We start from the raw sequence: 22,276 nt of genomic DNA, 5'->3' as shown, positions 1-22,276 counted from the left end.
TAACTGAACCGTCACAATTCTTCGGAGGGTGCGTAAAGCCGTCTGTACCGGTTACGTAAGTGGTCGATAAAGGTCGATTTATACATATCCGTGCCGTGTCCGTTCCGTGTTATGACAGTGTCCGGCAAAAAAAAACAATAATATACTCTTATGAGTATATTTAGACATTGGCGTTTTCCGGACGGGATCCGTCCGTGCCCTGCCTGAAATTAATCCCAAACGATATTTGTGTTTTCGGCACTGAGCGCACGGACTTGTATAAACACGATTTTATAGTTTTCTGAACGCGAGTGCTGGTAAACAAACAAGCAGGAGATGTTGTGCAGTTAGTATGTTATGGATTTTTATGTATTAAAGAAAAAAGGTAAAAAAAGAGTACTGAACATTCTAAAATATTCGTGAAATTTTTTATTTTATTTTAATTTATTTAACACCTTTATAAAAACTGAGTTAACTCGCGGTAAAATATAAAACCTGCATACGAAAGCAAGCTGTACTCTTTACCATTAAAATGCATCTCGATTTTTGTCGATAGGACACTTGAATCTAAAGATATCAAATTTTTACCGTTGAGCCGATACAAATTTTATTGACCATTGATTTCGCGAGCGTAACTGACATTCAAAATCGACGCTCGCTTCAAGCATTGCATCTGAGAGAACGGTTAAAGGTCGATTTATACATATTCGTTCCGTGTCCGTTACGTGTCAGTGCCGAGTCTGGGTATTTTTAATGTTATATTTAGATACAAACGCGTTGTAGCAGTGTGAGTACTGGGCCGAGTAGAAAGGAAAACGTTATTCATATTTCTACGTAAAAGATAGTTCAAAATATGGCGGCTTGGATAGAGGATATCACCGTGTTTCTTTATTACTTGATGAAGAGGAAAAGCAAGAGTAGAAAAGGCGGAAACAAAGACGATGTAGTGTGCATTCTATGTGGAAAGAAAACAAACTGAAGGAGAACTTAAAATATAAAGAGAATTATTAGACGGTGAAACAAAATTTCACGAATATTTTATAATGTCACAGTACCTTTTTTTTCGTTTTTATTTTTCTTTAATTTATATAAAAAACCATAACACAGTATCTGCACAACATCACCTGCTTCTCTGTTTACCAGGACTTGCGTTCACAAAACAATAAAATCGTGTGTAAACAAGTCCGTGCGGTCCGTGTCATTTCCGTACATCGCCAATGCCGGAAACAAAAATATCGTTTGATATTACTTTTAGACCGGGCACGGACGGGCCCCGTCCGGAAAACGCCAATGTATAAATATAATCCTAAAGTAAAAACGATATGTGCTGGAAACGCAACGTGCACGTTAATATGCCACGATTATTGTTTTGTTTTTGCCAGTCACTTTCATAGCACGGAACGGACATGGCACGGATATGTATAAATCGAGTTTTATTCTACACAAAAAGTCATAATAAACATTTTTGTTTAAAATTATCTCAGCTACATTCTTTATTTACAACATTTTTTTCTACGATGTACAGATTCATCGATTTTTTTGTGTTTTTATCTCCTACGAGGGGGGTTTTAAGGCGAAGCTCGGGGGTAAAAGTAGTAAACTTTTTTGCATCTTTTTTAAGGTCACAAAATTAACGTATGGTCCTAAAGTTTTGGGAAAAATTTCCCAAAAAAACAAACAAAGAAGGCCATGGAATTAAAATGTCGTCAGTTATTGACATTTAATAAACAAAGCAGAATATTTAATGCAAAATGTCTTATAAAATTGATATTCGTCGAGGTGTTTATAATATGGTTGGGCGAATGTCGAAACGAGATATTGTTAATATTTATCGAGATCAAAACATAAGCAAATCGACAATTTATCGCACAATCAGAGAATGTGAAGAAGGGATACCATATGTTAACTTGCGTAAAAGTGGCCGACCGCGGATTTTGAACCATATAAGAGAGGCAAGACTGATTGAAGCAGCTAAGAACAAAATTGGGGTCTCACAGCGAAAACTGGTCAGAAGATTTCATGATGGAAAGACTACAGTATACAGGACCCTATCGAGTAACAATATTATCTACCGGAAAAGAAGGAAAGCTTCAAAATACACAGAGGATCAATTAGAGAGAATTCCGAGATGTTGCCGCGAGTTAAGGCGAGTGCATTTCGTCAACAAGTTGATCGTGATGGACGATGAAAAATATTTTACTTTATCCAACTCTGAGATGAAGGGTAACGATGGGTTTTACACGAACGATTACGAAAATGTACCCGATGAAATAAAATTCAAAAGTAAGAAAAAATTTGAGCTGGCTTTATCTCACAGCCCTACATTGGTGTTTTTCGAGGCGAAGCCTTAAACGCAAATATTTATATTTAAAGATGTCTCTCTAAATTGCTTCAGTTTGTGAACACACATCGTGCAAATAATCAAATAGTCTTTTAGCCAGATCTTGCTTCATGTCATTACGCGAGGATCACAAGGGACTGGTACGAAACTAACAACATTACCTTTGTACCGAAAGCAGACAATCCCCCCAACCTACCTCAGGCTCGACCAATTGAAGAGTTCTGGGCAATATTAAGTCGGAAAGTCTATAATAACGGATGGGAAGCACAAAATCAGGAACAGTTAAGAAAGTGTCAGGGGAATTATTAGGCAAATCGAAAATAATGGTCCCTTGTCTGTCATTTGAATTTTGATTTATAATAGGGATAGTTAAGTTAAATTGTTGAATAATTTAATAAAAATATAAGATTATTGTGGTCGGGGTTATATGCTTTTGAAATGTTTGCCAAAACTTTGGGACCATACGTTACTTTTGAAAAAATGGACAAAATATGGTTTGGTAAACTTTGATTCGATTCTTAGAACCGGAGTTATAGCAAATTTCGTGAAAAACAATTGCAAAATTAGCATTTGATTGGGCATTTCCAAGTATTACTCAGCTTTTATACGTGCCAATAACTTTGAAAAACCCTTGATTTTAAAGTTAATTGTTTTAGCTTTAAAAAAACTTTGCAAAAATAGTTTTTTGTTATTAATAAAATAGTTACAACAAAAAGTAACAACTAAACATTAAAAATTTCATTCAAAAGTCGCGAATTACTTTGTTTACGAAATTTAAACAAAATTAAGCTATACACTTTAAAAATCTGATTAATGAAGTTATAGAACAACTCAAAATGAACATTTTAAGCTTTGGTAAATGCTCTATGTTCATTTTTGACCAAGATATGGAACTTTTAATAACGCGCTCTGAGGCGCACTGTCAGCTCGCAGCGAATAAAAACCAATACATACGTAAAATCCATGTAGATTCAGAGATGCATATTACTTTTTCATTATAAATAGCATTTTATACTTAAAATGGTCGTTAAAAAGTGGTGAATTAATTTGTTTATAAGAGGCTTAAAAAAAATTGTTGGCAGTTTGGTTAATGGAAGTTGTAACAGCCACTCCGCTCCGTGGCTGAATACCACCGAAGTTACCATGACAGTGTCCACCGAGAGTGAACGGTGACAAGAGACAGATATATATGTTTTGTTGTTGTAAGATGTAGGTTAAATTGTAATACATGGTTTTCCTTTTAATAAAATCGTGTAAATCAATATTCACAGTCATTACCTAACTATTTTAACTAATACCCACATCACAACTGGCACCCAACTTGGGCAAAATAGTTTAAAGTGTAGTTCGTACTGTGAAAATCGTAAAGTTTCATTGTGAACAGAAAAAAAGTGTTTTTGCTCCCGCCATTGTAAGGTGATTAGTGGACATTTTCACTTAGTTTAGTGCTTCACAACAATAAATCTACTGTGTATGTGACTGCTGTGGAAACTCCGCACAGACCATCCAAAAACATCCTGTGGGAATATCAATCTTTCACTACAGACCATTCAAAACATCCTGTGGGAATATCAATCTTCCACTAGGCCATTCAGAAACATCCTGTGGGAATATCAAGCTTCCATTCAAGGGTATTTACAAGAAATAAGCAACAGAAACTGTAAGCCTTTAATTTTTATTACTATTTTTGTGTTAAACTTGCAATCACGGCAACAAACGATAAACACAGTTATTCGCTTAGGTCGACGACGGTTTTTAGTTCAAGCGAATCAACATCAGCAGAAATGTCTTCGGTAAATTTAACAAGCGAACAGTTTCAAGCCTTATTAAATACAATAGCAAGGCCTATTTCGGACTCAGGTAGTTTAGCAAAATGCGCTTCTCGCTTCGATGGATCAAAGGGGGCTGATGTAAAAGCTTTTATAGATGCGGTCGAGATCTATAAAGAGTGCACCCACGTGTCTGACGCGAACGCATTAAAGGGTATACCCATGCTGCTAGACGGTTTCGCCGCCACGTGGTTTCAAGGTGTTAAAAATACGGTAAACACGTGGGCCAGCGCCATTAATTTATTACGATCGACTTTTGGACCTCAAAAACCAGCCTACAGAGTATATCGGGAACTGTTTTCGACGGAACAAGATGCTAAAACTCCGTGTGACATTTTTGTATGCAAAGCGCGCGCGATAATAGCTCAGTTACCGACAGATACATTAACCGAAGCCACTCAATTAGATATGGTATACGGTTTGTTGCATAGGAAAATACGTGAAAAAGTAGCACGTGATAAGATCAATACATTTAGCGAACTCTTAAAAGAAGCGAGGCAAATTGAAGAATCGTATGAAAATCCGGAAATAAACATTAAAAACGAAAACGAATCAAAACGGGTACGGTGTAGCTTTTGCAAAAATCCAGGTCACGTGAATGATGAATGTCGAAAATTGGCCGCAGCCAGAACCAGGGAAGCAGATTCTCGAAAATCTTCGGTTGAGCCCAAACCTAATCCTCCTTTAGTAACTTCTCGTACTAGCACTAAACCAACCTTTTCCACTTCGAATCAGATTTCGTGTTATGGATGTAAGACTCCTGGATTCATTAAGAGTAATTGTCCAAAATGCAAATCATCCAGTAAATCCTCAGCAGTATCTGAATTTATGCTTGCTGAAACAGTTAATGTCGACCAACAGTTTGCCACAAACCTATCAACTAAACCCATTGTTCAGGTCACTATTGAAGGTCATGTAGGTCATTGTTATCTTGATTCGGGAGCACAGTGCAGTATTGCTGGCTCTCAGCTAAGAGATATCCTCTTGAAGGATGAGGTGCCCTTTTCCACAAAAAGTGTAGACATGACCCTAGCGGATGGTAGGACTACTTCTACCACTGTTTTGGTCTTTGATTTAGTTGTTATCTTACAAAACCGCTCTCATATCATTTCCTAAATTTCTGTGCCCACACACACAAATAGTCGTACCTTACTGGGGGCAGACTTCTTAAGAAAAGCTAACATCATTCTAGACATTCCTAATGACTCATGGTTTTATGGTGATGTCCCTAATATCCCCTACTCATTTGCTCCAGATCCAGCTCAGGTCAGCTCTGCTTGCCAGGTCAATAGCGTTACTCTTGCTCATTTCTTCTAAGATCCTTAGAAGAAAGATCCAATCTTAACAACATTGTTGAGGAAAATTCTGATTTATTCGTATATAATATAGACCCTACTCCATATGCTGAACACTCCATTGTATTGGTTGATGATGTACCAATATCTGTTCCACCTTACCGTATGTCAGAGCCCAAAAGGCAATTACTGCGTCAGGAATTAGATAAACTTTTGGCTCAAGGCATAATCGAAGAGTGTGAGTCCCCATATGCTTCACCCGTGGTACTTGTGCGTAAGAGAGATGGAGGTATCAGATTAACAGTAGACTATCGACGCTTAAACGCAACAACACGTGCAGATAAGTACCCTCTGCCACGTATTGAAGATATTTTGCATGCAGCAAAGGAAACCCGATTTATGACTACCCTCGACTTAAAATATGGTTATCATCAAATCTCTGTACGAACAGCTGATCGTGACAAAACAGCCTTCGTGTGTCCATTTGGCACCTTTCGTTACACACGCATGCCCTTTGGTATGTGTAACAGTCCCGCTAGTTTCCAAAGGATGATTGATAAATTTCGTGCTGGTCTTCAAAATCTGAATATCCTAGCTTATTTAGATGATCTGATAATATTATCCCCATCCTTCTCTGATCACATAGACGATTTGAAACAAGTATTCAACCGGATGCGCCTATTTAAATTATGTCTAAATAGAGCAAAATGTTCATTCGCCTGTGAGGAAGTCCTATATCTCGGACACATCCTTTCACCTTTGGGTATCCGGCCAAGTGAAAATAAAGTATCTGCCATATTAAACATGACACCACCCCTAAATGTTACTCAACTGCTAAAATTCCTGCAAACATGCTCAAGGTTCCGTAGATTCATCGAAAATTTCTCCCATGTTGCTAAACCTTTGTCGAATTTAACCAAGAAAAATGTGAAATGGACCTGGGGAGCAGAACAACAAGAGGCCTTTGAATGTCTGAAACAATTATTGTATTCCGCCCCAATCCTACAACAAGCTGACTGCAATTTACCTTATATACTTCGTACAGATGCTAGCAATTATGCTTTGGGGGCATGTCTTCTCCAGGGGGAGAAAGAGAACGAACAACCTGTAGAGTATGCTTCGAGACTTCTGACTCCTGCTGAACAAAACTATAGCACTACAGAACGAGAAGCTCTCGCTGTGGTTTGGGCAGTGAAGAAATTTCGAGGATACTTAGAAGGCGCTACTACAATAGTGCAAAGTGATCACCAGGCCTTAAAATGGCTAATGACCTTAAAGTCCCCTACTGGACGGTTAGCTCGATGGGCTTTAGAGCTCATGCCATATGACCTAAAAATAGAATATATCACAGGAAGAAAAAATGTAATCGCAGATACTCTATCAAGGCCTCCCATGACAGAAGTTCCCATCATAGCTGAAGTTCATCTAGTAAGAGTAGATTTTCCAACTCTTAGTGTTGCTTAATGATCCAGATGTTGCCAAGATTATTAGATGTTTAGAAGATCCCTCTTCTGACACAAGTGTAGATTTCAAGAGGTGGGCAGAAAGAGGATATATCATGAACAATGGGATATTATACCGTTATACTCCTGAAGTAGATGAAGAAGAGCCCCAATTGGTAGCGGCTAGTACACGTATTCCTCACATACTGCATGAGTACCATGATTCCGCTACTGCTGGTCATTATGGAGTGGAGAAGACATATCAAAGAATAATAAAACGCTACTACTGGCCTGGAATGAAGAAAATTATCTCTGACCATGTAAGTAAATGTCTTGAGTGCCAACGCTATAAAGTCTCTAACCTCAAACCCGCTGGTCTCCTACAAACCCCTGTTCAGTCCCAGAGGTTTGAAGTGCTATCTATTGATTTATTTGGGCCTTTGCCCCTCTCTCCTCAAGGTTATACATGGATTCTGGTAGTGGAAGACACTGCTAGTCGTTGGGTAGAATTATTCCCGTTAGAATCTGCTACTGCCGCTGCCTGCGCCAAGTGTTTCATAGACAACATAATCTTACGATACGGAATCCCTCGTCGAGTCGTCAGTGACAACGGTACTCAGTTCGTGAGTGCGGTAATGCAGCAAGTGGCGCATTGTTTCGGGTACCAACAGAACCTTATACCTGTATACCACCCGGAAGCTAACCCCGTCGAACGAAAAAATAGAGACATTAAAACTCAGTTAGCTATTCTAACAAATAATGACCATTCGTCTTGGTCTGAAAAGTTACCCGCTATACGGTTCGCGATGAACACTGTGAAGTGCGACTCAACCGGTTTCACTCCTGCGTACCTCACGTTCGGTCGCGAGTTACGAACTCCTGATGATGCAAATCGTGATTTTCGAAGCATCATAGCTAAGGACAACTTCGTGCCACAAATCACGCCCTATCTAATAACTTTGAGTAAAGCTCTTAGTGAAGCCCGCGAAACACATGAACAATCCCAAGATAGACGTAAGAAGTATAAAGACTGCCACCGCCGCTCGGTTTCGTTCGAAGTAGGTGATATTGTGCTAGTCGATTCGCATACACTAAGTGACGCGTCTAAGTCCATAACTTCGAAGTTCGCGCCGCGTCGTGACGGACCCTACAAGGTGACCAAAATGCTGTCCCCTACAACCTATGAAGTTTCACACATCGACACTCCGGATGTTCCTGCTGGAAAATATCATGTCTCAGCCTTGACGCCTTTCCATGCCGATCCAGAAGATCCGTGCCCTGCTCCAGTTCAACCTCTCCGTAGAAGAGGTCGTCCAGTGAAATCCTCAGAAGCCGACCCTCCTGCTCCACTGGTCTCCTGCCCAGAGTCTTTGACCCTTGGGTTAGACGATAGCGAAATGGCCCCCCTGTTGGAGATGACCTTGCTCAAATTGAAGCTGAACCTGAACCTGACCCTATTGCCAGACGTAGACAACCCCGACCAAAACGTTGTCATTGCTGTCCTGTAGAGCTCTATTCCTGCTTAGACTCTGTTGCCCCACCCGCGAGTCGCCAGGGTGGTGCAAAGGGGGAGGATGTAACAGCCACTCCGCTCCGTGGCTGAATACCACCGAAGTTACCATGACAGTGTCCACCGAGAGTGAACGGTGACAAGAGACAGATATATATGTTTTGTTGTTGTAAGATGTAGGTTAAATTGTAATACATGGTTTTCCTTTTAATAAAATCGTGTAAATCAATATTCACAGTCATTACCTAACTATTTTAACTAATACCCACATCACAAAGTTATAAAACAAATTAAAACGAACATTTTAAGCTTTGGTAAATGTTTCTACATTTTCCCCTTCTTCTTTATTACTTATGTCTTTTCTAATCCATATTTGTAATGCTTGTTTATCTTGATCTATATTTTAGTTAAGCAGTTAAGTCTAACTGAATCATCTGGTACTGCGTCTTGCGGATCCCTTACTGGTCAGATTCGTTTGTTTAAAATTATTGCCGCAGCGAACGTGTTAACAAATAAAGAAATATAATAATTTTGCGTTTCGTTGCAGAACACACTTCCTATCTGCAGAAATGAACTTTGATATCATATCAAAAATACACACAATAAATACATCCTTATCTTTTGTCCGGTGTCAGCAGTCCAATTAAACTTATAATTGTTGAAATATCATAAGGTGTTTCCTGAGTGCGATAGTGATTGAATCCCTCACTCCTCATTGCACGAACGAATAGTTTACTTACTTTTACTGGTTGTCTACCGTAGAATAACCTTGGTTGGTAAAAAACAGCTAATTTAGTAACATTTAAAACTAAATAATCAAACTTGGTTCATGTAGATGAGTCACTTTTCATTGTCGTAAAATAGATACAATTTGGAATATTTCAAAATGTATTCCAATAGATGTGTTCAATTATTTTTGTGTGTGATATTATTCTGTCAGGTAATGAGTTAAACATTTTTATACTAAACGTAGTTTTAGTTTCTGTTGGTTAAAACTAGTTTTTATTTTGTAATCTTATTTTGTATTTGATTTATAAGGTTATGTTTATATTTACAGCAATGGCCAATGACTAAACAGTACACTTTTACGGGTGGGCTATTTAAAATAATATTTTTATTTTGTTACAAACAAATAAAAAAACTAAAAATAATTAGGTATGTTTTGTCGGTATTGAATAGAAGTATTAATACAAAAGTATATACTGGATTTATACGGAATTAAACCACTATTAATGGTAATGAGAACATACCTACATTTTACAATTGTTTTTGGCGGTTCGATTTCTTCTTCTTCTTCCTTTTTGTATGTAATCTTTAAAACCTGTTTCTTCTTCAATATTAGCCTCCTAAATTGTTTAAATTATCGCACCATATATTTCTTGGTCTGCCAATACTTTGTCTATTTGGTGACTTATCTCATGCTATTCGTACTATCCTATCCTCTGTCATTCTACTAATATCTTTGTTCCACTCCTGTTTCCGTTTTGTCGCCCATCCACTTGGGTCTTCTCTTCTAAATTGCATGCTCCTCTTATACTTTCGCTTCTCTTCCTATCCAACAGAATTTTCCCTGATATTTGTCGGAGTATTTTCATCTCTATTGTTTCTAGTAGTCGTCTCGTTTTAGATGTGTCAGGTCTTGTCTCCGCCGTGTATGTTAATATAGATCTAATTGCTGATTTATAGATTCTTGTTTTTGTGTCTTGTCTTAGGTGTTTGTTCTTCCAGATTGTGTCATTAAGAGATCCCGCCGCTTTACTTGCTTTAATCTTTGTTGTCGTACTTCTTCTTCAACATTTCCGTAACAAGTTATGTCTATTCCCAGATATCTAGACTTTGCTTCCTGCTTTATTATTTTCCCATCAACTTCGATTATACATCGTAGTGGGTATTTAGTTGTTGTCACACATTTGGTTTTTTCTGCTGATATTATCATATTGTATTTCTTGGCTGTTGTATTAAAGATGTGTGTTAATCTTTCGAGCTCGTCTTCTGTCGCGGCGATTAATGCGGCGTCGGCTGCATAACATAATATTTGGATTTCTTTGTCCCCCATTCTGTAACCATGACAATATGTTGTCATGGTCCACAAATGTAAATGGCCGTAGATCTTTTGAAAGGTGTATACTCTCCTTTCCACTCTTTATTTTTATTACCTCTTAGCGATACTGAAATCAGGAATGTTCTACATAACTTGAAAACTTCACACTGTACGGATTTTTATTTCTTAAACAAAAAAATAATTATGGAAACTATCGATATAATTATTGACAAATTAATTATATTTTGGAGTAATTGTCGTATTGAGGGAGTCTTTAGATGAAATTGAAAATTATCGTCTCATCTCAATCATTCCCATTTTCATCAAAAATTTTGAGGATATTCTAAATATATCATAATACAAAGATGTACATATACTCGCTCTTCTAATTCCTTCATTCCATGAGCATCGAGGTCTACCTCTTGAAGGTCGAAGTTTTTGGGGCCAACGTTTGTCAGGCATTCTCAATAGGTGTCCAAACGATTTTTAACCTCTTCTTTCTTTTCTGTCAATGACCGTTTTGTGTAGCATTCATGTTATTTCTTATATATTTGTTGGTCTTCTTTTCCATCCTTGATGTTCTAGCACTTCTTCTCAAATAATCCATTTCAACTGCCAACAATCCTCTCTTCAGGTCTGCATTAATTGTCCATACTTCAGAGCCATAACAAAGAACAGCCATAGTTTGCCCTATTCTTTTTTTGTTCCTTTTGAAAATGTTGCGATCCCACCATAAGGAGTTCAGACATCCTACAATTTTACGTCCCTGATTAATTCGGTGTTTCATTTCGGTTTCTCCCAAGCCGTTCTTATCAATGAGTGCATCTAAACATTTAAATTTTTCCACTTTTTTGATTTTCACGTTCTCGTCTATCGACACTTCAAACCTTGCATCTGAATTGGTAACTAAATATTCTGTTTTCTTCATGCTGACTCGTAACCCCCATTTTACATATTCTCTATATAGACGCTTTATCGTAAATTCTAGATCATAAGAATCTTGATCTAGAACGACTTGGTCATTTCCTATGGGGATTCCCATTCCATTCCAATGGAAAAACCACTTTTTTGGAAAAACTACAAAATACTTCACTGTAACTAATATGGCTTAGAAAAAAGTGTAGCACTACACTAGCTATGCAGAAAATTGTGAGATATATAGTTGATGTCTTGGAGGAGGGTCATTTTGTGACTTTGACATTGTGTGACTTACATGAACTACTGTTAAAAAATGCATAAATACGGTGTTAGGGAAAACACTTTTAATCTATTTAGATCATACTTAACAAATAGAAAACAGGCAGTTTTTATTAATAACAACTATTCTGATGTTAACACCGTCAAGGGAGGTTCCTCAAGGTTTTATATTAGGACCCAATTTGTTTCTTATTTATCTGAACGAGTGATTTCACTATACTTTTCCTATAAAATATGTATGCTTTGCAGACAATACAACTCTCGTTAACACTGATATTAATCAACATAATTTAAAAATTTAAATAGATAGTAATACTAAGAAAGCAAAAACTGGTTTTTGCATAATGGGCTGAAGCTAAATGAAGACAAAAATCAGAATTTAATTTTTTGTTCCGATTGGAAGTATATTAGTGTCTGAAATTGGTGTTAAAATATTAGGAATATTTCTAGACAATAATTTGGATTAGAGTGCTCATACAGATTACTTAAGTTATAAATTTGCTACAAGTATATTTTTAATACACAACTTAGGTTATATGATTCCTAAAAGTACCCTTACAGTGTGCTACTTTGCACTATTCCATAGCCATTTACATTACTGTTCTTGTCACGCAGACAAAATGTTTAAACTGCAGTTAGGAGTAGTGAGGATACTTGTAAGAGCAGAGTATATTGACCTAATAAATTCTGTTCTATTCTATATCATGGTACAATGAATACACAAGGTATGATATTGCGCATGACATTTGACAGCTAGCCCAGGAGTGGGACGTAGTTAAGATCGCCTGAACCACCTCGAACCCATTATTACAGCTTAACGTACACATTAATTTTGAAATTATGGTTAAAAAGTGATCTAATTTTTTTTTAAATGTTTTGTTTTGGTTATAATTGAATAAAAAATATATTTTCAGTAGCGTAAAACCTTTACTTCTCTTAGAGATTCAGACAAAATATTTATTTTTGTTTTCATACATATACTAATAATATAAGTACTCTTTTTGTATGCAAATCCCTTGAAATTTAAAAATTTTCTGCAGAGGAAATACTGTGAATAGGTAAATAGTAGTAGATTTGCTTATTCTGATTCACTGTCACTCACTTCCAAGCAGTTTTACTGAAATAAAAACAAAATAGAGTACAATAGAGAAAAATCTGTTTTACAATTCAATATGATATTTTAGATGAGTTATAATGAAATTTAGTAAAATAAAAAATATACACATTACTATAACCTACCGATTATTATATGCAAAATTTACTTATCAAACAATATAATAATATGAAAATAAGACACAAATTAGTTCAAACGCAAAACACAATAAATATCGACTTCAGACGACTTTACACCGGCAAGACAGAAAGCTTGTATAAAAACAAAAGTTCAACAATAATATCGGTTATCAATGGTGACTATTGCAAATTGCAAGTTATGAGATAATAAATATATTTTAAAGTATCTTAATACTGACTAAGTCATCTATTTTATAATAGAAAAATAATTTAGATATATGCTTATATATGTGTCTTTATACAAATGGTGTTTAGTTACTATTTATTTATACTGTATAGTATATAGTATATAGTAGTTATTTGCCATTGTATATCTGGTTTTGTACCTTTTTCAAAGTACGCTGTGCAATTGCTTGTTGCAATAGTGACAATGAAGATAAAATCTTTAGGTTTCATACATTTCCTAAAGATAGCGTGACCAGAAACCTGTGGATTATATCTTGTTGTAGATAGGATAATTTTAATTTGTTATACACATTTTAAAACTGAAGATTACCAAAGAAATCTACAACAGGAACTTTTAAATTACGTTTCTAAAAAGGGTCTAAAACTCAAACCTGAGGCAGTACCTAGTCTTTATTTGCCTAAATCAACATCGGCTACCCTTTTAACCAACCAAAAGAAACGCGTACAAGGAGGTGAACACAGAGAGTCCAAAAAGTATGTTGAGCAGCTTCTTACTACTTCTAGGTCAACGACGTAAGTCTAAATCTTTATTTTTATTAATTATTAGTCATGAAACCTTAATGGTTTTTTCATATCGATTTGTTAAGTAAGAAATTAGCCTCAGCCTGCTATGCAATTTGCAATAAGAACTGTTTCGGAGGAAATCAATTTAGCATCTTCCAAAATAACATATTTTTCTTTGTTAAATCATGTTATCATTATTAAAATATACAATGTTATCATTATTATAAACAATACCAAGATAATTTTATGTGTGAATATTACAAAAATGTCATTTTAAATGTTGTGCAATATTGTGTGCCCTCACTACACTCATATTCGATGGCCAGCTAGCTCATTCGATATAAATAAAGTTGACTTTGTCATTATTTATTTTGATTTTGTGTTTAGTTCAGTAGGTATATATACGTACAAATTTTGTGTACCTCCATTATCACTTTTCTGTATCTTTTTAAACATCTGAAATATCGAACTCTGGAGTATAAGTTAATTAACCTGTACCTACGTGTAATAAAAGATAATTAAAACTTGTCTTATAAAGGATATCTATGTTTTATAAAGGATAAATATTATAATAACATAATTTTATCATCTCTTTATAATTACTATAATTAAATTAGCCAAATTATATAAAAAAAATTAAAATTAAAAGTCTTTCCTATACAACTACATTCAAATGTTGCGGGAATAAGCGATCTTGACTACGTCATGCGCGAAAGCGAACCGATTTTGGAACATTATGTATCATACCTTGTGTATTCATTGTACCATGTTCTATATCTAAATATATGCTCGTTTTTAAGCGTACACGCTCACTCGTCGAGTAGGGATCTACGTAGTGAGTTGCAACGAGCTGCAAGCCCCACCTCTCGACGTACTGCTCGTCGATAGGTCGATCTGATACACCAACGTATTCTTTAGAATTCTATCTATATCTATTTAGAAATCCATTTAGAATTTTAAACTACTAGTTAGCCTTTTTGTTCTCGGACAAGGGTCTGGAATCATCGAACCGTAGATCATATAAAGTGAACTGAATGCGATTAGTCCACCTGGTCCACTTGGCTGTTTGAGTTACTATTTTCTTCTTTTTAGGCTGCCGTTTCGAACGTTGGCGATCATTCTGGCTATGATGGCTTTGTTGGTTGCTATACGGAATAGCTGTGTTGAGGTCTTTCTATACCATGCTCTCAAAGCCAGGATATTATTCTTTATTCTGGGGCCCTTTTTCCTTTAATTTTTTCTATTCTATACTATTTTCTTATTTTACTTAAATAGTTATGAATTTTAGTATATATAATAATAACGGATTTATTACGGCTGTCGCCGCTTCTCCGCCCCCAATTTCCATCTTTTTCTGTCATATGCAGTTGCCTCTTCTAAGTCTCTTGCCGTTATTGCTTCATCAATATCGTTGCGCCAACTTCTCCGTGGTCGTCCTCTCTTTCTTCTTTCAGGAGGGATCCATTCCAGTACTCTCTTGGGCCATCTGTACTCTGGCATTCTTTTAACATGTTCGAACCAGATTAATTGTTTTCTTTCTATGTCATCATTGATATTTCTCTCCATTTTCATTTCGTTTCTTATTTGTTCGTTTCTAACTCTCTCCAGTTTCGATCTACCGCAGCTTCGTCTCAGATAATCCATTTCTGTCGTCATAAGTTTGTTTCTATTAGCTTTGGTGACATCCCATACTTCCGAATCGTAAAGTGTAATACTTTGGACTATACTACCGTAAATGTGTTTTTTGGTTTCTTGTCGAATTGTTTTTTGCCGGAGAAGAGAGTTTAAGGCACGGGTCGCTGCTCTGCCCTTGTTTATTCTTTCCCTGATTTCATCTGCGCTATTTCCCTTCTTGTTGAAAATGACCCCCAAATATTTGCAGGATTGCACGCCTTTGATTTTGTCGTCTTCCAAGACTAGGTTACATATTTCATCTGTTCCCACTGAGAGATATTCATATTTTGTCATATTCATGTTTAGACCTGCCACCTCATATTCTTCTTACAGTTTTTTTATCATATAGCTAAGATCGTAGCTGTCTTCGGCAATTACTACCTGGTCATCCGCAAAGAAAAGTGTATATAGATTGTTTTCTTCATTCCCATGTTTCTACATTTTTTTACCCATTTCACTAAGGATCTGTCGAAATAGATTTTAAATAAGGTGGGTGACAGACAGCAGCCTTGTCTTAGTCCCTTTGTTGTTTGAAAAGGAGAGGTGATTTCTTGTCCCATTTTAATTCTTGCAAAGTTTTGTTCATAATATTTTTGAGTGGCGTTAATAAGAATTGGGTTTATTTTCAAGTTACCCATTTCTATCCATAGTTGGGAGATCGGTACACTGTCATATGCTTTTTCCAAATCTATTAAAGCTATATGAGTTTCTCTATTTCTCTGCACTCGTTTTTCCATTGCAATTTTTAATGTGAACATATTATCCATAGTGGAGCGTCCGGCCCTAAATCCCCTAAATGAATTTTAGTAATTTATTTAAAAGACGTGCTATTTTAATTCCCTTGTCATCTGTTCGTCATCAAACTTCATACGTATATGATGGCCATTCAAACCACGTATATGATCCCGTCACTCTTAATGGAGTACTGGACCCATTTTTACGTTTTTTAGCCAATAATGGAAGGTACTATTTAAAAGCTGTAGACGCTTTTATATTGTACATATAAAATATTGGTCAATTTATAATTTAAAAAATGAAAAACTATTTAATTTGCAATCTCATATTATTTTAGATATGTTCCATCAAATCTCAATGCGTAGGTCGCTTTACTATTGAAGATGAAGAAGACAGTGATATTTTATATCGATTCATGGACACCTTGGAAAGGTACACAGGACTTTCTGGGAATTACCGGAAAGCGGTGACTGTGAATTGTCCACGAAGCGGAATCTGTTTAGTGAATCCCCAAGGTTCAGCCATCTGGGAAGCCAGGTAAATATATGGACTTTTTATAATTTCAAAATATTCTTGTAGTATGTGCCGCTATTAATTTGACGAGGTTTTTTTAAAATCATAATTGTCCAATTTCATTATAGCATTATAAGAAGTTTTCCAAAACTAAAGATAATAGAATTTACTCTTTTTGTTGGGAATAAGCCACAATTTTACTTTATAATTAAGTTTATTTGACGTTTCATTAATGTTAAGAATAATATATTTGAATAACGTTCCTTCTTCTTCTTATTGCACCATTTTCTTTCAAAGGTTGGTGACGCAAATGGTAATTGTAGCTTTGGAAACTTCTGCATGAAAAGTTTCTTTTTTGTGGATGAGATAAGGTAAAAAGATGAGATTAATCCTCTTAAAGTTTCTTCTTAACTTGAATAATTTTCGATTAGTATGTATCAGAATTTCAGCTAGAATAGCATTATCAATTAGACTCTATATTTGTAAAGGCGATGCACTTTTGCTCAACTGTTTGGCATCACCACAAAGTCTTGATAAATGTGAACTTATATTGTTATGTTTCTCTATTCTCGGTCGATGTACAAAAGATTGTGACTGATTTTATTATTTGTGACTGGCTTATACTCCCTAAGAGAAAAATTCCCTCATTCCAGATAACGGTATCAAAAAGATTGAGCTCTGGTGGGACTCTTTCCGTGTTATCGAGCCCTAGGTAACTTGGTTTTCTGGAGTATCTCCCAAAAATTTTCGTACACATCTGGACGTCGCGAGAAGTACAGCTTTCTGCATGGCCTTATAAAGATGTTCATTTAGACCCTGCTGTTTTATGTTCGCTAGGAGGTTTATGGGAATAACACCAGTAGTAGATAGAATAATAGGTACTGTCTGGGTACTTTCTATTCTCCATTGTCTCCTGATTTGTATTTCTAGATCTCTATACTTGGCGATCTTTTCGTTGTATTTAACACGCAAATTATTGATGTTAGGTATAACCACATCAATAAGTGTTGTTTGCCTGGTAAGTTTATTAACTAGTATGAGATCAGGTCTATTATGTGCCACTGGTTAGTCTGTGAGCACATTTCCGTCCCATTATAGCTTGTAATTGTCATTTTCAAGCATTCTGTCAGGGACATATTGATAATAAGGAAGATCGTCGGTTTGGAGAAGTCCCAGTTTGTCAGCTAGTTCTTGATGAATAATCTTTCCTACTGAGTCATGGCGTTCTTTATAATCAGTTCGACAAACGCCTGGCAGCCCCCGGTAAGATGTTGGATGGTTTCTTGGGTTTGGCATCCATATCGGCATTTGTACTACTACTACTAAGGATTTCCACAGTTTTCACTGTCTTCCTTCACTCAACCGTTTTCTCCAATTTTCCCTGTCATTCCAGTCTCCATCTCGCAGGGTTCTTTTCTCCATAGCCTCGTCGATTTCATCTCTGAATGACCTTCGGGGTCTTCCTCTCTTTCTTCTTCCAATCGGGCTCCATTCTGTGATTTTGTTTATCCAGCGTCCTCTGTCCGCTCTTCTGACGTGGCCGTACCAGGATAGTCTCTTCTCCTCTATATAGTCGATTATGTCTGATTGCACTCCCATTCTCCGCTTAATCTCTGCGTTTTCAATTCTGTCTCTTTTTGTAAGTCTACAGCTTCTCCTCAGGAACTCCATTTCTACTGCTCTTATTCTACCTCTATTTCTCTTGTTTATTGTCCAGTCTTCGGACCCATATGTCAGGATACTTCTTGTCAGGGTGTTATATATTCTCTTTTTTGTCTTTATCGTAATGTTCTTATCCCACAACACTGAGTTTAGTTGTCTTATACAGTTTCTTGTTTGTCTCAGTCTGTTGTTTATATCTTCTTCTGTTGTTCCCTGGTTCGATATTATAGTTCCTAAATACTTGAATTTATCTGTTCCATTTATTTGTCTTCCCTCGTCTATCTCTAGGTTTCTCATATCCTTGTTTTCTGTTGTTAGGTATTCGGTTTTCTCTAAGTTTATTTCCATTCCGTTGTTTTTATATTCTTCTTCTAGTTTTCTGAGCATAAAGCTGAGATCTTCTTCATCTTGTGCGATGACTACTTGATCGTCGGCAAAACTTAAGGTGTATAGGTATTCGTCTCTTACTGGTATGCCCATTCCTTCGCACTTTCTCCTCCATGGTTTGAGTGTCTTTTCCAAGAATATTTTAAACAGAGTAGGGGACGTAGCACAGCCTTGTAGAAGTCCTTTTGTCGTCTTAAATGGGTTGTAGGCTTTATTTCCACATTTAATAGCTACTTTGTTTTCTTTACAAAGAAGCACTATACAAAGAAAACAAAGTAGCTATTAAATCGGCATTTGTCATTTTGAAATTAAGGATCTTTAACAATATATTTCAGGTAATTTTTAGTTGGAATAGCCTGATTCTGAATGGCAAGTAGAAAGCCCTTAGTCTCGGGAAACATCTTTCTCGATGTCAACCAATAGTTCGACGCTGTATTGTCGACATATTCTTGGCTGATTTTATTGAGATGTCGCCCAAGCAGAGGTTTATTCATCCAGGTTCGCATTTTTTCTTGCTTAGTCAGATGGTTGATGCGCATTTCTTGTTCCCTCAGTTTTAGCGGCGTTGTATCATCTACTGCGCAAATTGCTCGATGTAAGGTAGATGTCTCAGCCTGCACCTGAAAATAAGTTCTTAAATTAGCAACCTGTTTATCCAATTGCTCACCTATGTCCATAAGTCCTCTTCCTCCTTGATATCGCGGTAATTTTGTTCTTTCTACTGCACTGCGTGGATGGTGTTTTTGCGCCTTTGTGAGAAGTGTTTTTGCTTTCCGCTGAAGACTCTCTAGAGTCAGTGGAGTTCAGCAGCTGAGATAGTGGGTTCATCGCTAGGCAGAACCAAAGTGGACTCAAAGAGTCACCCTGGAAAAGGCCCCGGTTAATAGGGACATCTTCAGTTTCGATATTGGTTTACCAGGTATTTGACGGTGAATTTTAGTCTTCCACTCTGCCATTATACGCTTCAAAAAGGTCACGAGATTATCATCGACTTTATATATTTTCAATATATCTATAAGCCAGTCATGCGGCACTGAATCAAAAGTCAATGAAGGCAGTAAAAATGATCCTTTTTTTTTGGTGTATGCCCGATTAGAAATGACTGAGTCGATATTAAATTGTTCTTTGCAGTCCATGGAGCCCTTAGCGCATCCTTTCTGTTGAGGCTCTATGATATTATTTAGAGCACAGTGTTGGTAGATACGCCGGACCGGGCCACACATGATGTGACCAATTTGTACAAAGTTGGAAGACAAGTAATTGGGCGGTACTTGGCTGGATCTTGGGTGTTATTTTTTTCTTTCAGTATTAGATAACCGGTTCACTGAGTAAAAAATGATGGTATTTCCTGTGAATTAGAAGATTAGATTTCCTCCTATAGTTGATATATTCTAATTTTAAGATAAAACGACCCAGAAACTGAATTAATTTAACTAACGGTATCTATTATTTTAGATTGGAATTTTATACTCCATATGTGCTAAATTCTTCGAGCACTCATTCATCTACAGAGACATTGGATAGCTGCATTTGTTATAGTAGGACCAACTATCAATTTCAAGATTGTCTGATAAATGTTAGACAAAACATGTTATTGGATCTAGATACAAAACTGGTGCCAACGTTCAGACGTATTGTAGAACAAGACAGGTGTGCTTCATTTAAGGAAAATTGTTTGTAAACAATAAAGTATTTTAATTCCACATCATCCATAACAAAGAATTTGTGATAGTATTTTGTTTAAGAACTCAATTTTGTGTTTAATAAATCATCATTATTCGTAGAAATAGTCAATATTTTTAATAAAATTTTGTAAACTTGTATTAAATTATATTATATTTTATATATTTATATTAGAACTTTTTTATATAAAGAAATGTCTGAAAATTATAAGATTGTCAAAAACAAATAACACCAAACTATTTTTTTAATAAACATTCCATTTGATTTGCAATCTCTAAAATTTTACAATAGACAAAAAATGTTAATGACAGTAACAGACCTTATATAAGGTTGGGTTTGGGAAACTTAACTACTACACAACATTACACTGTAGATCAGTACTAAAGTTCGAAAATCTGACAGATTACATAAAAGATGCCATTCGCAGTAAAAATGCAACTTTCTATTTCGACTGTATAAAGAGAAAAGTCAAATTTCCTGCATCTTTCATGATCTGGGGCAGCATGCCATCTAAAGCCGTGGGAAAGTTACGTTTTATCCATGGGATTGTAAACACGGACAAATATTTGAATATTTTAGAATAACCTCTTTTGCCGATTATGGAACACCGTTTAACATCAGCTGAAGATTTTGTCTTCCAACAGGACGGCACAGGTTGTCATACCTAAAAAATAGTTTAAAATAGATTGAAGTGCATGGCATGCCACTTCTGGAATGGGTTTCTAACAGTCCCGACTTGTCCCCGATAGAGACTTTGTGGCGCGAAATGAAAAGAGCTTTGAGAATACATCCTGCCAGATCCATCAACGAATTGAAGGAAAAATGTAAGAAATATGGCATTAGTTTACATTAGAATTTTGTCGAAACTTGGTAAAAACTATGCCTCGAAGAATTGTGGATGCCATTAAAAATAAAGGGAATGTAACTCAGTGGTAACTTTCACATTTGTTTTTGTTAATATTACATATTCTATGTGTTTTTTTTTATTTATCATTATTCTGTTTAATCAATAGTTTTCATTACGTTATAAAATATTTTCTATAATTAGAAAATTCAAAAATGTTGTTCGGTGCATTAAAACTTCTAAAATTTACGATGGGCTTTTATTTTTGTTCTCTAAAATTTAATTTTCTTATCAATCTAACGTTGGGCCAACTGATATGGGAAAGGGTCATATATATATATATATATATATATATATATATATATATATATATATATATATATATATATATATATATATATATATATATATATATATATATATATATATATATATATATATATAAATATATATATATAAATATATATATATATATATATATATATATATATATATATATATAAGGTAGGTGTAGGTAATATGGCCATGTACAGTAATATGGCCATCCAACAAATTTCTTACTACAGTATACTCCCTTTATAACGAACACGGTTATTACGAGGTTTCGCTTATAACGAGGTACATTAGATGTCCCGTGAAATTTCTATTGAACTATAACCCTTTATAGCAAGGTAAATTTGCTTATAACGAGAGAAAATAAGATTGCAAAACGTGTTTTTTACGTTTTTGCCCGGCCGTAGCTATAAATAAATACCCTTTTTAACTGCGGGTCGCCCGCAATAAACTTCTTACAATTTATGATTCTTAGTCGGAAATGTAAAATTTATGATTCACAAGTGTCATTGTATTGGGTTGACCATTCACACCTAATAATATGGGTCATAATAGACAAGATGTGGAAAGTGTTTTAAAGGTTGTCAGAAACTTTATCCAAGGACAAAACGCAAATGAAGAAGCATAAAACTGTTTCACATCTTTAGAAAATATGATAGATAGAATACTGGACAATTTAATGCAGTCAAAAATGACAAAATTACTTTATATGCTTTATGCATATTTACAGAATACAGATTTTTTGTTTTAACATATATCATTGACAGTAAAAGTAAAACAACTCTTTTTTGTTTTAATGCATTTCATTGACAATAAAAGTAAACAACT

At 35.7% G+C, this 22,276-nt stretch overlaps 1 protein-coding gene across 1 annotated transcript; it reads left to right on the top strand.

Annotated features, from left to right (window-relative positions):
• The first annotated feature begins 9,021 nt into the window (after positions 1 to 9,021).
• LOC140446168 (uncharacterized) lies at positions 9,022 to 21,364 on the top strand. Its single transcript, XM_072538699.1, has 3 exons — positions 9,022 to 9,336; positions 16,364 to 16,563; positions 20,044 to 21,364. Exons 1-3 carry the CDS (start codon positions 9,283 to 9,285, stop codon positions 20,267 to 20,269), a joined length of 480 nt encoding a protein of 159 aa, XP_072394800.1. The 5' UTR covers positions 9,022 to 9,282; the 3' UTR covers positions 20,270 to 21,364.
• The last annotated feature ends 912 nt before the right edge of the window (positions 21,365 to 22,276 follow it).

Source organism: Diabrotica undecimpunctata, chromosome 7, assembly GCF_040954645.1.
Source record: "Diabrotica undecimpunctata isolate CICGRU chromosome 7, icDiaUnde3, whole genome shotgun sequence".
Taxonomy (NCBI): domain Eukaryota; kingdom Metazoa; phylum Arthropoda; class Insecta; order Coleoptera; family Chrysomelidae; genus Diabrotica; species Diabrotica undecimpunctata.
The sequence above is the reverse complement of the archived record's forward strand: the minus strand, read 5'-3'. Positions and strand labels throughout refer to the sequence as shown.

What these genes read in the sequence shown, in the direction of transcription:
- LOC140446168 (XM_072538699.1), top strand. Translation starts at nt 9,283, where the DNA reads ATGTATTCCAATAGATGTGTTCAATTATTTTTGTGTGTGATATTATTC. An exon ending in GTGTGATATTATTCTGTCAG is followed by an intron (nt 9,337 to 16,363) that starts GTAATGAGTTAA and finishes ATATTATTTTAG; the next exon opens with ATATGTTCCATCAAATCTCA. An exon ending in TCAGCCATCTGGGAAGCCAG is followed by an intron (nt 16,564 to 20,043) that starts GTAAATATATGG and finishes CTATTATTTTAG; the next exon opens with ATTGGAATTTTATACTCCAT.